This window comes from Oncorhynchus clarkii, chromosome 3 (assembly GCF_045791955.1).
Source record: "Oncorhynchus clarkii lewisi isolate Uvic-CL-2024 chromosome 3, UVic_Ocla_1.0, whole genome shotgun sequence".
Taxonomy (NCBI): domain Eukaryota; kingdom Metazoa; phylum Chordata; class Actinopteri; order Salmoniformes; family Salmonidae; genus Oncorhynchus; species Oncorhynchus clarkii.
In genome coordinates, this window is record NC_092149.1 from 58,258,953 (window position 1) to 58,276,157 (window position 17,205).

At 41.4% G+C, this 17,205-nt stretch overlaps 1 protein-coding gene across 2 annotated transcripts in view; it reads left to right on the forward strand.

The window, feature by feature from the left end:
- The window catches only part of LOC139400049 (methyl-CpG-binding domain protein 5-like), a 58,742-nt gene extending 43,704 nt beyond the window's left edge, over positions 1-15,038 (forward strand). For both annotated transcript variants that reach the window (XM_071145123.1, XM_071145124.1), the window contains exons 2-10: positions 651-1,351; positions 2,845-2,947; positions 3,143-3,311; positions 3,986-6,223; positions 10,172-10,446; positions 11,340-12,386; positions 13,708-13,784; positions 13,896-13,971; positions 14,122-15,038. In XM_071145123.1, coding sequence (XP_071001224.1) covers positions 1,242-1,351; positions 2,845-2,947; positions 3,143-3,311; positions 3,986-6,223; positions 10,172-10,446; positions 11,340-12,386; positions 13,708-13,784; positions 13,896-13,971; positions 14,122-14,184 — 4,158 coding nt within the window. In that variant the 5' untranslated portion in view covers positions 651-1,241 and the 3' untranslated portion in view covers positions 14,185-15,038. The remainder of the gene's footprint in view (positions 1-650; positions 1,352-2,844; positions 2,948-3,142; positions 3,312-3,985; positions 6,224-10,171; positions 10,447-11,339; positions 12,387-13,707; positions 13,785-13,895; positions 13,972-14,121) is intronic.
- The last annotated feature ends 2,167 nt before the right edge of the window (positions 15,039-17,205 follow it).

Consider the following 17,205-nt stretch of genomic DNA (forward strand, 5'->3'; position numbering starts at 1 on the left):
TTTTGAATCCATTTTCACATTCACTCTGTTGACAATGCTTACAAATTGGATCATAACTCTAAAAGTAGCAGAGATCCCACTCTGGAACTTTGATTTGCCTATAGAATATATTATGTTTAACAATATATATATTTTTAAATCTACATCTAAAAATTTTTATTTTATTATATTCATAAATGAGTTATTATGAAAGTTATTGAAGTTTAACATATTACTGTTTAATCTGTAGGTGCTACAAAGTAAACATCAAGCTGTAAAGCTTCATATGATACCAAACCAATTTACTTTGTAGCACCTAGAGATGAAAACACCATGGAGTTTTAAAGGAGGTCCGGGTAATGCCAAAATGCAATAAATATCACAACTTTTAGTAATTATTTCCCAATTATGCTATTAGATAGAACTGCCAAAAATATGTCAACAATCCTTCCAAAGGACTATTCATTCTATGGATTACATTTTTTGAAAATCCCCAAAATCATTATTATTTTTTCTGGGTGTCATGAGGGATCATTCCTGTCTTGTGTGGGATATATTTAGGAATATTCTTCTCAATAAGATCAATACTCCTTTTGTTATGTAGGATAGAAATATATTCCCAAAAGTTTTTGTAGTCAATTTGATCGTGTTACTTTTGACTTGTTTTACAGGTTGGAATATATGGGACAGTGTCTGCTCTTATCCGTTATCAACTCTGGGATGATGTCATGCTGACGGATCCTGCAACTATGAGTTCTAAGGTCGCAGCAGCTGCAGTTAGTGTCAGCCAGAACTCACATCATCATATCATGACCAGATCCATCCAGATTTGTCCAATAGCAGATTCTGTGAACTGAAAGTGAAAAGTCTCCATTGGTCTGTGAGAGAGGTAGCTTGGGCAACTCTACTTCAAGTTCCCTCAGACCACTCATCCCAATGTCCCCAGGACCCCCCACGACTACCATGGCCTCCTCACAAAGACTGATGAAAATGGGGTTTTAAAAATGTCGGCAATAAACAGGATGGGGACGAAGGGCCTCAAAAGTCTGGTTCCACAGTGAACCTGTCCACGGAAGAGGCAGGCGACGGTGGGATTGGCAGTTAGCAGTTCCGGCAGCGAAGCTGTTGTAGCTCATCCTCTCTTGGTTGGTCAGTTTACTCCTGAGAGACCCCAGGATGACGCACACTAGTCTGAGCACTCTGACAGACTTGTGATATCTCACATCGCAAGGGTGTAGTTGTGAGGACCTAAGGAGTGGACAATGAACAGAACCAAGAAGGAGGGGCTGTGTGCTGAGGGGAAGCAGCCCCCGGCTGAAGTCCCTATAGGTTGGCAGCGCAGAATCACCCACAGCGGGGTTGTCTACATAAGGTAAGACCTGCTCTACCTCTATTTAAACTAGCCTGTGGTCTCTAGTCTCCCCAATCTGAACTTAGGGTAATGAACTCTTTCCTTCTACAGTACCAATTTCTAATATACACTCAATTTTCTACTGCTCAATCTTTTCATGTAACTTACCATTTGATATGGTGTGTTTATTGATTAATATTGATATATATATATAGAGGTGTGGCAATAGCAGGAACAGTGGCATCTAGAGGGCAAAACCTGGTACTTTCACACAAATTTATGGGGGGGGGCAAGTGACTTCTATGGCAAATTTCTCTGAACAGTGGGGGGGGGGAAAAACATCACCAAGCTCACTATGAATACATTACATAGAATGAATAACCAGTACTCCAAGCCGCAGCTTTATACTACTTGTCAAACATACAGAACTGATACTGTACACTGGCCTTTGGGGTGGACTTGGTGTGGGGTTTGGGGGGTCCATGGGTAGCTTTTGTCCATTAATTTGGAATCCCCTCGTCTTAATCTTTGTTAAGAAGAGGTTCGGTCCAAATCGGATGACTGGTACTATGTTTATTGAGTAGTTTACGAATCCAACAAATTGAAATGGGCAATTTGTCTGCAGTCAATTAACTTAATTTTTCAGGAATGGAATTATCTTTCAACAAAATAATGTTGCAGAAATGCTTATCTGTTTCTAACTACAGAAACAATTTCAGATGAATCTTGGATAGTGGGTGACAATCCTCTTTCTTGTGCTTTTTGAGGTGGAACGACTTGTCATATCTGTCTTTTACCCTAATAGGGCTGACCACAATAACGCCGTAGTCCATTGCCTTTATTGAAAGGCAGAAAAAGTCACTTCCATCCATTTTCTGTCCATGGGGTTGAAGGGAAATGTTTCAACACCAGAGCTAGTCAAGCATAACACCTTCCAGAGAGTCTAATATTACCTCCCTCCCTCTTCATATGAAGTATATTCCCTCTCTGGTGGGCAGATCTGGGCTACATGGCCTTGAGGAGAAGAATGTTTGAGATCAGTGACTGTCTCATACAGAGAAAATTGTCCTCTGACAAACTATGAAATGCTGTCGGGAGCCATGTTTTATGGCACCATAATTCCACCCACCAGCTGCTTTTCTCTCCCTTACTTTCATTGAGTTTGAAATGAATGTGTTTTTTTTCTTTCGAACCAAGCCTTTTAAGCTGATGGCACTTGTCATTATAAAGGTGAGCTGTTTTCATGGTATTGTGTTCATCCTATGTTTTGGGAGATTTCCTTTTTTGCTGTGACTGACTACTTTATCCAGGTCATTTGATATAATTGAATGTGTATGGTTTAGTCCGAAATGGTACCTTATTCCCTGTATAGCGCACTACTTTTGACCAGAACCACTATAGGCCTACTGTGGGAATAGGGGGGCATTTCAGATGCAAACTGTCTTTTATTTGGCTGTGGTTGTGCTATGCTGTTACATTAGTCACTCACAATCTCTCCGATTTCCACATTCCAGTCCCAGTGGCTTAGTCCTAGCCTGTCTGGAGCAGGTGAAGAGCTACCTGCTGACTGATGGCACCTGTAAGTGTGGCCTGGAGTGTCCTCTCATCATTCATAAGGTGAGCAGGCCTGAATGTGGGGCCACTCCTGGTAGATGGGTCATTTAAGTTCAAAGGAAAATGCACTACACACACTACTGAACACTAACACACTTCTTACTGTAGCCAGGACTGGAGGAGAGAGGAAGTAACGCATGCATAGTGTATTGATAAGAGTAGGCACACCCAGACGCTAACATCTTTCACTCCCCTCAGATATTCAACTTTGACACCGGGGCGGCTGTCAAGCAGAGGACTGTTGAGGATGCCAGAGCCGATGCTAATGTCACCAAGCTGTGTATCCACAAGAGGAAGGTCATCACCGTGGCAACCCTGCGCAGGAGCATGGAGTCACCACACCCCGCTCTGGCCAGTGTTGGCACTGGTATGTGAAAGAAATATTGTCAATTTGAGATGCAACTAGCTCCCTAGGAAAGATCCATCCATTTGTGTGACTTATTGATTATGAAGTTCAATGTCTCATATCTGATCAAATGCTGAAATAGGCCTAAACACCAGTTATTTATGATATTTTGCATAAGGGTGTCATTTGATGATGAAAGCCAGTGTCACTTAATGGCTTTTACTCTCCAATCGGTGTAACTTGATATAATGACATGACAATCTGTGCATTCTCAGCTAGTTTTGTTCTGTTTTAACATATTGCCATATAGAAATTTTAAATTAAAGAGAATAACCTTATGACCTATTGAGACCAGCTCAGACAGAAATCATCTGTCTGTGCAGTATTTTCACAGCAAAGGACTGCAGTGAATTGCTGCTCTGTCAGCATGTTATAAAAAATAAGTGAAAATGTGATGCTGTCTGAAGAACATGCATACACATATCATTTAGATTCAACTGTCTGCTTAGCTGATGTTTTATGTTTTCTCTAAAGATCGGGTTTCTGTTGTCAATTCAGAACTGTTAATTGTTGATTTGTTTTGGGAATTTCTGTAAGGTCTGAATTGACGATGCTGAATTAATTACATATAATTATCTCATCTGAGATGATAAAAGTAATTTCAAAGATTGATACAAGTTTACTTTGCTTTGCAGGCACTGCAGCTATGGGTCCTTTGAGTCATCAAGCAATAAGGAACAATATGCACAATGGTCCACCCAACTCTGTGGCTCTTGATGGCAGGAATCCCAACAAGACAGGAATGTCAGTTTCTGGTCAACAGTACTATAACCATGAACTGGATTCTCCCCCTCAGAGGGATCTGTACTTGGGGTACAGCAGGACAAGGCTGGGGGGAAGCGAACACAGTAGCCAACAACGGTCACCCTATCACAGCCGCCACAGTGTCCTGCTCAGCCCCTCCTCCTCCAATTCATGTTGCTCACAGCATTATGGTGATAGGGCTCCCTCCCCAAGGACTGAACCTCTGGGGAGTCCTGACCCCAATATGCTTGGTTTTCATGGAGCTTGCAGCCCAGGCTCTGTCCATATGAACGGTGATCGTTTTACCCATCTCTCACCACCCAGTATCCTGCACCACGGCTCGCCTTCGGCCTCCCAGCCCTCGTGTGCCATGTCAGGAAGGACTAATGTACCAAATTCCCCTGCCGTCAATGCCAAAAGCCTCAATTTGCAGCCCTCCTGCAGCTTCCCCCACGACTTTCAACACAAGCCCCAGCCTGCATGCCACCCACAGTCGCACTTTTCCCTGTCTCAGCTCCCTCCCTGCATCCTGCAGAAAAAGCAGGTGACCTCTGAGAAGGACCCTCTTGGTATCCTGGACCCAATTCCAAGCAAGGCTCCTAGCCAGGGTCCCTTAGTGCTAAACATATCTGGCCTCCAACACAATGCCCAATCTCAGGTACCACCAATGAATGTAAACATCCCCCCTGCCAGTGTCCCTTTGCCCAGCAACCTGCCCTTGCCAACTGGGAAGTCTGGACCTGTTGGGCATGGCCATAGGGTCCAGCACCACCCTAACCTGTCATCCGCCTCATCCTCACCTATCATGTCCCCAGCACATATGGCTGGGCCTGTCCTCGCCAAGGTGGAGTCACCCCACCGCTCACGTTGCTTATCCAGTTCTTCTGAACATGGTAGCTTCGCTCACCCCACAAGGGGGCTCCAGGTTCCTTGTGGGGGTTCAAAGCCACTTCCCCGGTCCTCTCAGGCCTCCTCGGGGTCCCCTCGACCTGCAATGCCACAAGGTTCTGCATATAAGATGGACAAACTCCATCACTTGAACGATACCCCCAACCAACTGCCAGGGGGGATGAACATTTGTCTAAGCAGGCATCCCAACTCCATGTACCGTCCAGCTCCCGGATCTGATAGTATCATTCAAAAGAATCACTCGGTAGGAATGCCCCTTAACCAGATGTTAGATCAGCAGAATCCTGCTTCCTTCCCAGCAAGTAGTCTACTTTCAGCAGCAGCGAAAGCACAGCTAGTTAATCAAAACAAACATACCGACAGCACATTGGGTGCAGGCGCAGAGGCTCGCAGTGGCAGCAATTTGGGACACCCAGGGCTAGTTGGTGGAGGAAGAGGTGGGAACCTAGATGGACACAGCACTTTAAACCAGAGATATCTACCTAATCCTGGGCCGTTGGCGAGCGAATTTCAAAGCGGAAGAGCAGCACTAAGAGACAAACTCATGGGTATGGTTCAGCAAAGAGAGGCAAATCGCAAGCGCAAACTGTCCAGTGATGGCAGCAGTGGTGGCATCAACAATGACAGGGCTTTCGACGTGCTCAAGCATCCAATGGGTGGCTCTAGATCTAGTTCATCTAGCTTTCCAGAGACTTTGAGGAGAATGTTGCAGCAGGGTTGTTTGCCCCCAAACACCTCCATGGCCCAGCTACTCCAGTCCATGAGCCACCAAAGTGCCCACAATGGGCCAAGCCACGTGGGCCAAAGCCCGGCCAAATCTGGCAAATCTCCCTTCTTGGAGGAAGCTTTGCCTCAGATGTCGACTTTGCAGCAGAGCTTGCAGGGGCATCAAATCCAGGGCAGAGCGAAGATCCGTGGCTTCCAGAACATGAACAGTGATGGTCAGATTTCAGGCCAGGATCTAAACATGGAGCAGTTCAACAGGCCAATAAATCAAATGCAGGACCCCACCTTAACTGGAAACTTTGGGGTGTTGGGTTACAATGGTGGACAACATGCAGCCATGGGGTCGATGCAGGGAAACCCAAACCCTCACCAGCAGCAGCAGTTTGGACTTTATCAGAAACCATCCCAGGCGCAAGGCAACCCCCACTTCAGAGGCAGGGCAGGATTGCCTCCCATGATGTCCAATGGCGGGGTCCAAGCCCTCTCTGAGTCAGGTAAGCAGCTGTTTCTCCTTGATTTAGTTGACTATTATATTCTTATCCTAGGTGTAGCAAAATCATAGATTTATATTATGTTTTAAATCAATAGTCTCTATTTATATACATTATATACATGTGATAAAGCAAGGGCTGCAATGTGTGTTGTGCCCCCTTGTGGCGAACATTGGTAGTTTCTGTCTATTGAAAATAATTGGATATAGCCTACTTTATTACAATGATCCATCTAGATGTTTGGGGCCAAAAAAAAACATTGTGAATTGAGCTACTACCTTACAAATATGAATATGACCATATTTTTGCATGTAACTATTTGTCATTAAATTCAGTCTCATGTTGTTGCCGTCTTTGTCACTTGCGCTCTTTAAGCATCTTTCATCAAAGTGCTGACTGCAAAACATTTTCTGCTGCACAGCCAAATGAAAGTGAGCTATTTAAAGCCAGCGTGCAAGACCTCTTAAAGGCAAAAATGTTTTACAGGCAGGTAGACAAAAATGTTCAGATATGTTTTTCTACTTGTTTCTCACATCATACCTTATTTTTCCTGCTTTTTTGTTCTTGTTCTTATTTATTTAACCCATTTTCAGCTAAACTAAGTCATATTCTCAAACAATGATTTAACTTAAAGGATACTGGTGTGTTGTCACAGCACAGATCAACCCCCTGGATAAGCCTCGTTAAAAATAGTCCAGACCACAATGTGGCAGTAACTTTCTTAACATAAAACATCAATAAGCTTCCAACCGGAGAATTCCTATGTCTGAAGAAAAGCACTGGAACAAGAGCTAGCACTGGAACAAGAGCTAACTCTGTCGGGAGCACCCGCCATGAGCCTGAGACACTCTGCCAGACCACTGACTCAAAAAGGTCTCATGAGCCCCTCCTTTATAGTAGAATCCTCAAACCAGTTTCTAAAGACGGTTGACATCTAGTGGAAGCCGTAGGAAGTGCAACTTGACTCCATAGACACTGTGTATTCGGTAGGCCAAGCTTTGAAAAACTACAAATGTCAGATATCCCACTTCCTGGTTGGATTTTTCTCAGGTTTTCGCCTGCCATATGAGTCCTGTTATACTCACAGACATCATTCAAACAGTTTTAGAAACTTCATAGTGTTTTCTATCCAATAATAATAATAATATGCATACATTAGCATCTGGGACAGAGTAGGAGGCAATTTACTCTGGGCACACTATTCATCCAAAAGTGAAAATGCTGCCCCCTATTCCAAAAAGGTTAATAAGCGATGTTTGGCTTGTGTGCTGTAGATAGCGAATGTTAGCTAATAAGCAAAATGTGCTAATGTTGCTACCTAGAATTTGTATTAAACCCTTTTTGATTTTAGCCAGATGGGCACAACTAGATAACCAGTGTAGTTAGCAACATTATTAAATAGCAAGGGATTCATTTCGGAATTAAACAACTGCCTGTTAGCTGCCAAGTGCCAGTGCAGTAGCTAGCTAGCTATCTTGTGCTAATTGTCAAATGGTGATGCTAATCATTTAGCTAACTTTAGTTTAGCTAGCAAGCAAACTGACATTGGTAGTATTGGGTAATGGTGAGTGAATTAAAGTATTTATTCATCTTGCTAGATAGCTAGCTTGGTAAAGCATTTAGTGTTGTGTGCAATGTGCTGCACATACCACCCCATTTGTTTCATATGAAGTGTGTGTGACTGCCTGGCTCATTTAGCAAGCTAACGTTTGCTAGCTAGCTAACTAATGAGCAAGTTCACATTTATCAAACCTAACAACAACAAAAAAAGTTCAAGCACAAAACTTATTAGCTAGATGTAAAAGATGTAGACTTGCTCTAGAAAAAAACGTGTATTATGCAGCTTTAATGTTTTAGTAAAAACAGTATTGTTGAAAACGGGGTGGATTACACTGGGAAAAGTGCCCTCTTGTGTAATATTGATCTAATTGCTGAGATGGTTTGCTCTTAATGGTTTTAGGTGGTTGGGAGGATGAGTGGGATATAAACTCTGCCTCCAGATTAAAATACACTGAACAAACAAAAATATAAACACAACATATAAAGTTTTATCCCATGTTTCAGGAGCTGAAATAAAAGATCCCAGAAAATGTCCATATGAACAAAAAGCTTATTTCTCTCAAATGTTGTGCACAAATGTGTTTGCATCCCAGTTAGTGAGCATTTCTCCTTTGCCAAGATAATCCATCCATCTGACAGATGTGGCATATCAACAAGCTGATTAAACAGCATGATCATTACACAGATGTGGCAAGTTTTGAGGGAGTGTGTAATTGGCATGCTGACTGCAGGAATGTCCAACAGAGCTGTTGCCAGATAATTTAATGTTAATTTATCTACCATAAGGTGACTCCAGCGTCATCTTAGGGAATTTGGCAGTACATTCAACCAGCCTCACAACCGCAGACCACGTGTATGGCGTTGTGTGGGTGAGTGGTTTGCTGATGTTCACAACGCTGACAGAGTGCCCCATGGTGGCGGTGGGGTTATGGTATGGACAGGAATAAGCTACGGACAACGAACACAATTTGGATTTTATCGATGGCAATTTGAATGCACAGAAATACTGTGACGAGATCCTGAGGCCCATTTTATTTTTTAAGTTGTCTGTGACCAACAGATGTGACCTGTATTCCCAGCTGTGAAATTCATAGATTAGGGCCTAGTGAATTTATTTCAATTGACAGATTTCCTCATATGAACTGTATACTTATTGTTTCTGTCATTTACTTTTTGGGTGATAAGTAATATGCAACGACTAGTCAGTATTTGCCCTAGGATTTCTTTCAGCATCGGTGGCAAGGGTAGCTAAATTAATATAGGGGAATCACTGCAGGTAGTGGCATTTAGTCTAGATACATTCTCTTAGCTCTAGTTTGATGTACACAATGGCTTGGGATTGTTGTGATTGCAGATAGCCGGCAGTAGCACAAGAAAAGGGAAATCATATATTTGAATTGGGACTCCACTTGAATGGAGCATTCATTTCCTTTTGATATGTGCACTTATCAGGAGTCAAATGTATCTAGACAGCTGAGCCTTTAGTGTAGGCTAATTACATTAGGGGGATCTTGTATTTTATGCACTTTCACGTAATGTCAAAAAAGTCACTAGCGATCTACCAGAAAGTAGGGAGCGTTTACCCTTACAGTGAGAGCCACTCATCCATAAACATGGGATGCATTTCTGTTTCGATACAGGAGCTCCACACAAATGATCACATTCACTTCGTGTCCAAGCTCTGTGGATTCAGGAAATGTCCTCCGAAACCGTCAGTTAGCGGATCATGGTGGCTACTGGCTACTTTGTTGAGGTTTGTCAACCGTTTTTGTGAAATGAACCTTTATTTCAAAAGCATTAGAATCCTAATTTTGTCACTCACTGCTACTATTGGCTACTTCTCCTGTTCTACACCATATCCCTTGCTGACGATGTTGAGGTAATGTATGGATATCCATCTATGGCTGGGCTTCTAGAAGTGTACATCCAAGATTTATATACTCATAGATTTTTCTTGATTTAAGAGTCAGGAGCAATATTTTGTCTGAAATACCTATAATTGGCCTGAAGTTTCAGTCTGTAGTCAGGGAAGCCAACTGAACCACAGTTGACCACTTTGGTTTACATTTCAACAACATAGTCTTCTTTAATTTCTCACTTATCCTGTCTGTTTCATTTTACTGTCTTATTTGTTCAATCAAGTCCTCACAAATCAAGGAAAGTAGATAGGAACTTTGGGCAAAACTACTTTTTTGTTACTTCCACACTATTCTCTCTCACTGTCCCTTTGGTTTGCTTATCTTTGAAAAAACTCAATTAGCTTGGAGTGGTGTTGTCCTCATGATCAGATCTTCCTCTACTCCTGCTCCCTCACTTCACTTTTCATTCTCGCACCTTTCTCACGCCTCTCTTTTCTCTCTCTCTCTCCTTTCTCTCTCTCCCTTTGTGCAGGTGAGGTCAGTAGTTCTCTGAGCTGTGAGCTGAGGCAGGCCCGAGAGGAGAGTCTTCAATCTCTCATCAGGAACAGCCAGGCCCATACACTGCAACAACAGAGACTGCAACCACTTGTTCAGGGCCAACATCAGGGTCTGACCCAGGGTCCTGGTCAGCACTACATGCAGGGCCAGCAGCAGCATAGATTCCAGTGCCAAGGCTCCCACCCTGATGCCCCTCTCCCTGATGATGCCTCCTCCAACCCCATGAACAGCCTCCTTCAGAGCTTCCAGGTCAGACATTCTGTTTTTTTCCAGTTCAAGCCCCAAAATAATTGTGGTGACTTTCTGTGTATTTGGATGTTTGTTTGGCAGTTTAGGGATGTTTATTGTTTATTTCCATTCAACATTTCTTGAATGACGTATGAAAAAAGTTTGCTGATGGGCTGACGGAAACACTGGGCTGACGGAAACATGAAATGCCGGTACAATTTTTTGTTCAACATGCCGGTACAATTGTTTGTTCAACATGGTGGGACATTTTTGTGTTGGAAAAATATATTATGCGTGAAATGGCAGTGGAAATGTTGATATAATAACCATTATATCGAAGTAAACTTGGAGTCACATAATGATTTGTTGTGAGGTCCTCCCACTACGACTTGGGAAACCATGCAGTTTATTAGGCTACAGATTAAATTAATTATGATTAACTTCACAGGGTAGTTAATGTGCAAGATGATGAGCTTGATGCTCCTTTCCAATAAATATCGAGGGTCATGTTCTGGTGACATGATGATCAATGCTTGGCTGCTGTTTGACAAATACAAATAATATTGCTCTTATCCATAATAATCTCATAATGTAGTTAGCCTACCCAGAGTATCTGTGAGGTGTTGGCTACAAGCGCATGTGACAACACCTCGCACATTTTGCTATATAACGTAACCGTTTTGTTGACAAAACCATCAGTAAAGATGGAAACCCATCTAACTTGTATTTTTCTTCTGGTACATGGGAATTTAACAGCAACGGTGTTTTTAATGTGCGTATGTCATCACGCACAGCTTTTATCCGCAAAAAGTCTGTTTGATGGAAACACATTTTGCATGAAAATCTGTCACAAATTGGATGGAAACCTAGCTACTTTCAACATGTTTGAACCTCTCCCTCTCTTTTTGTTACAGGTGGATTTGCCTGAGACGATTCCACTGCCAAACAGAACTATGATGAGTCGACCGGGGGTGATGTCCATGTCCCAACCCGGTGCCCCTTGTCACCAGAAGGGTCATCAAGAATACCAGGCTGCCGAGGACCTTCCAGGTGGTGGGGGAGAAGTTATTGATACCATCCACAGGGCAGCGATGGGCACAGCCAGCAAGAGCGCGTTTAATGTCATCACATCAACTGGTGCTAGCGGTACCTTCGCTGCTTCTGTTGTCGGCGAGCCTGTCGACCTCTCCCATGCGGTTAACTCTGTCATTCATGGCCCCCTTCGCTCATATCAGGAGCCAGTGCTAGAGCCCCGACACCAACCCAAGGTGGGTCGGCCACGCAAGAAGACCCCTGAAAGGAACAACAGCTTCTCTCCTGTTGCTATGGAAGCTCCTGCCAGATTCCGCTCGCCGCGACACGGAGCCCAGAGAAGACAATGGGATGGGCAGGCAGAGGGCCAGGAGAAGGCTGGTCTGTGGCGTAATGACGAGCTCCTCCAACCGCTTTCCTTAGCCCAGAGCAGAAACGGCACCTACCCAGAGAGGCCCAAAAGTCAGGCCCAGGTCCACTTTGGCCCTCAGGACCAAACAACACTGCACTTCCCCAGTGACTTGTATGCCCATATGAACGGCAACGGTAGGGTCCTCACCTCGGGAAGACTACATTCCAGACACCCCAGCCTGTCCCCTGGTTCTTCCTCTGTCCCAACAGAGGGCCTTTTTACCAAGGATTACAGCCACTACAACGAACATCTGAACGGCCAACTCAATGGGAACCACTATAATGGGCATTACAATGGGCACCTGAACGGGAGCCTGAGCGGCGAGGAAGACCTGAGGCCTGGGGACTCTCCCTCCTCCAGTGAGGGGCTCCCGCTCCACCACAGGCCCAGAACTCCGGCCCACTACCCGGGGGATCTACTCTGGGGCCAGGGCAAAGGCTTCCCTCCATGGCCAGGCAAGATTGGGAGCGAGGGGCACATGTACTCCCCTGGGATGGTGAATGACATGCAGGGAAAGGTGAGCTTGTTGTATACTCAGTGTTTTAGTGTCATCAATTATGATTGGTCACATGACTACATCAGATAAAGAAGTGGAGGTCTCTGCCACAATTCCAGCCTCAGTTTCAACACAATTTTACATTAAACCTTTGCTGCTAGTACTACTGTACACATTACCGTTGCAGTTTTTTTTATGGCAAAATAATGCTTTGAATAAGAGGGGAGTTTAAAAATGTGTAGGCACCAGGCATGGCAAGTCCCTGAAAGATTATATATTCCTCACGAAGAGCATGAGAGGGAGAGGGAAGATTTCCCACGGTGTTCTGCATTAAAAAACACCCCAATTCTGCCCTGCGACACTCTCAAAAGCCTTTGAGACGCCAAGGAATTAACATCAGGGTAAAACAGCATAATGGGTTTGACACCTTCCCAGAGGTCATTCTACCACCATTTTCACCTATCTGTCGATATCCATTGCTTGAATTTATTCACTGCCTACTGTGTTTTGTTCTTTTTTTTCTCGAGAGCTACTGTTCAGGAACTTCAGTGTGGGAATCCTTGGGGGAATGTACTTTATTACATTTTTCCTGGATTTACCCATATTATTTAGGCTAACATTTGGCTAGGTGATATTTCAGTTTGGTTTCATGCCTTGTTTGACTGTGCAGATAATATGCAATAGTGGATGAATATCCATATCCATATCCATCCCTTTTACAAGCCTGTGTGGACAGCTATTTTAATGAATCTGACCCATTGTGTTCAGTAAATACAATTAAAAGCAGTTTGGAAGGATAGGACAAGATGCTGACTCTTTTTTTTAAAATTATTATTATTTTTTTTATTAGAAAATGATTGAATGCTCTTTGTCTTACCTGGCATTACAGTAACTTGCAAGTTAGTCATTAGATAATAAAGCTTTATTGAATTTGAGTCATTATAATTATGAAATGTGAAATAAAGTAATTGATTGCTTTGACCGGAGTCATTCTGCAAACTCATTTAGAACTTCTGTTCTGTGGACAGGATAATGTACATTTAGAACTTCTGTTCTGTGGACAGGATAATGTACATTTAGAACTTCTGTTCTGTGGACAGGGTAATGTACATTTAGAACTTCTGTTCTGTGGACAGGGTAATGTGCTTTTGGTTTCACTTGGCTGTGTAATATGCCACTTAGATTAGTCATTCTTGCATACATTTTACGTATGGGTGGTCCCGGGAATCAAACTCAATACCCTGGCGTTACAAGCGCCATGCACTACCAACAGGTGATCCTTTGGTAATGTTTTGGTTTCATTCCCCCGGTGTTTGGTAATGTTGTTTCTACTTGCCTTCAGGTAGAGTCAGAGAAGTTCCAGAGGACACTAACAGAGGATCTGGACACACTACATAAAGCAAACAAGATAACTAGAAAGTAAATTACCCTAGATTAATATGCTATTATTCTTTATTCTGCCCCTGCACATTGTTTTTATCAGATGAAGGATGAGGATAAAGTAATACAAATATGTTCTCTTTCTTACAGTGGTCGAAAATGGAATAACCACCTAGAGGCTGCTATACAGGAGGCTATGTGTGAGCTGGATAAGATGACAGGCAATGTGAGTATTCCGATTTGGTTATTGTGTGTACTGTACACACCTCTTTAGAGATTACCTTTGGGTTCCCAAATGTGTGTGAGCCTCTCATTATGTCTACAGTCTATCTAAAGATGGTGTTCCAACCCCTCCCCCATTTCTTTGGTGCACCAGATATCACAGAGAGACAGACAAGTCAAGACCACTAAACCCAAGAGGAGGAAGATCTCCAGATGACAGTAAATGTGTGGACTCTTTGGTGTCCTGCTGGGTAGCGGTCCATCTAGCCAATGGGTCGTGTGTAGCCGATGTAGAATCGCTAGCCAGTGTGTGCAATAGTAGTGACCGTTGTCTTCTCTTTTGCATCAGCTTGGTACTTAGTCCAACTGGATTAGTGCTACAATCAGAGTCAACCCTCCCACCTTGACCACCACCAAGACACTGACAGTGAAGAAAGTACAAGAAAGGATGGAGGAACCTAGCTGCAAAATAATAGCTGTGATATATCCACAGCTAGCTTGTCCTTATGGAAAATGAGATTCTACATATAAGGAAATAGTTGGTCCAAATATTTCTGATGCATTTTAGATTATGCACATAGACAAAGGAAAACAGTACATTATTTTTAGTGGTTAATTGTATATATTGTTCAGTTTTATCATTGATGAGTTGACTTAATGCTAATGTCTTATGTACATATCAATACAAAACTATATCTGGTTCTCCAATGTTTTTATTTTTCACAAAACGGTGAGGCCAGAGATTTCATTTTTCAAAAGAAAAGCAGCATAAAGGAATTTCTATTACAGATCTATTGAAACATGCTGTTAAGCATTGAACAGCTGAAGGATTATAATGTTGAACTTCAACAGACACTATTCTCATTTGCATGCAGCCAGTAAGAATGATCTTGTCCTGCTAGGAAGGCATACATACAGTGTGTGTCCCAAGAAAAGGAAATTGGAAGACTTGAAGATAGACCCACAGTATATCCTTTATCTGAACATAGGACATGCAAATACTTTCTCTTTGTCTTACGTTTCCTTTTTCTTTGTTCTTGTTTTTATCCATGTTATCCAAGAAAAGAAAAAGCCATCAAGGGAAGGAGTCTGAAATATGCCTCTAAGTTACATTATTTGTACTCCCAAAATAAAATTTATTTTCTCTGAATATTTTTGATAAACAGATTTCCTGTGTTATATCTGCAAAATGACTTTGACAGTATATGTTTGTTCATTTAAAAAAAAAAAAAATTATTGTAAAGTATAGACTAATTTCTGTGGTATACAGTACATGCATTCTGAAATGAAGTATTCAATAGCAACAGTTGTAATATACGGTTCTGCCACTAGTGTTTAATCTACAATTATGTTCATATTTAAATGGTGCAAAAAGTATTAAGCTGTTTATTTTCTCTATCAAATCATGTAATTGAGCATTTCTGTGTTTTACCCTTGAATGTGTCATTTCAAGGGTCAAAATGCCTTAATAGTAAGGACTGCACATTTACAGGCCAGAAGAGATCTGTAGTATACTCATTGGTTTCCTTTGCTCTGCAAAACCATTTTAAACGACCCAAGAAAGTATGAGTGAACTTTGATCCGAGCCTTATATCCAATGCTACAATCCCCAGCTGCCAAAGCTATGCCGTATCACAAGTTAGGACTTTAAGTTTCTATTATTTATCTTTTTAATATTCTATTGAATTAGTGGCCTTCATTTTGTTCATTTTCATTGTTTTTTGCTTTTGTACTTTATAATTTATTTATGAATCACATATTTATTTGTAGATATACATTGGTTACTTAGCAATAATACTAATGAGAGTTGTACGCTCTGAAAAGCCTTAGAGTATTATATATTTTTCTCTTAAAACAAATGAACAGCCTATATATGGATAAATATTCCATCAGTGGTTTATAAATATACATTTATATATTTGTGTTTATTTATGAAGTGTACAATTTTGAACACTCAGTATGTGCATATAGTGTTCTTTTTTTCTTACTTGTGTCAACACTGAGTATATACCCACGGCCTGAAGAAATTGTAAAATGTTCATTTTAAAAGAGTGAACTTCATTTTCTGTACTTAATACCCTGACTCAGGAGGGGCACCTTCTGATTAGATCAGTCTTCTGATTAGATCAGTCTTCTGATTAGATCAGTCTTCTGATTTGATCAGTCTTCTGATTTGATCAGTCTTCTGATTTGATCAGTCTTCTGATATGATCAGTCTTCTGATTTGAACAGTCTTGTGAAAATCTGAAATTGTAAAACTGACAAATGTACATGTTTGTCTAATTTTTATTATTTAACATACAATATCAAGTCATCTGTGTTCAATCCTAACAGAACAACCCGGCATCCTAAAATCTAATACTCGTTTTAAAACTTGGTAACCTAGCTATGTCATCAACATTATATGCATTCTGATTATAATTATATTGCACTCTTAATCCTAAAATTGGGGGTATATGAAGAGAGCCCACCACTAGTCCATGGACAAAGTAAATGTTTATTTATGTCTTCCATTTCAAACTTGTTGTCCATTGTAGTGATCTTGAGTGATTGTGTTTAATGGAATAAATGTTTTGCCCTCCTCATTGAAACAAAATATATTATAATATTGTTTTGGAATGAGTTATTTATTGAATGTGGTTTTAAAGGTCATTTTTATGCTCTTTATTTCAAAACATATGGTAAAAGCTGAGTGGCCCACATTGTTTTTGATGGTTTTACAGTGGGAAAAGATTTTACATTTTTGTAAAGTATTTTAATTTTAAATGTGATATGCATTGTTAGTCAATTGGTAATGTAACAGTCACTTAGCACCAACATCAAAGTATATTTTGTACTTATAGTTTTCAGTACATCTTTCTGAATAGATAACAGCTGTAGCATTTTCCTTTCCTGCTTCTCTAGCAGAAATGTTTTACATTTAGAAAAGTGTGCCTGAAATTACACGCAGTAAAAGGTGGCTATTATGCTTTGTTCAAAATCTTTTAATGGTGTTTGTTTGAAAGGGATTTACAAATTTGACAAAGTATTGCATTCATTTTGCAATTAAAAAAAGTATTATATCAACTGTGGCTTACGTTGTTATATTGTACATGTATGTTATAGTCTCTTCCAGTCATTCCATCAAATTGTCCCCTTCAAGCTACTAACTTCAACCCACCTACCCTAAATCACATTCCCAAACACATCTGTATTTTATATTGCCAGTTTAAGTGTGAAAGACACAATAATATTCGAT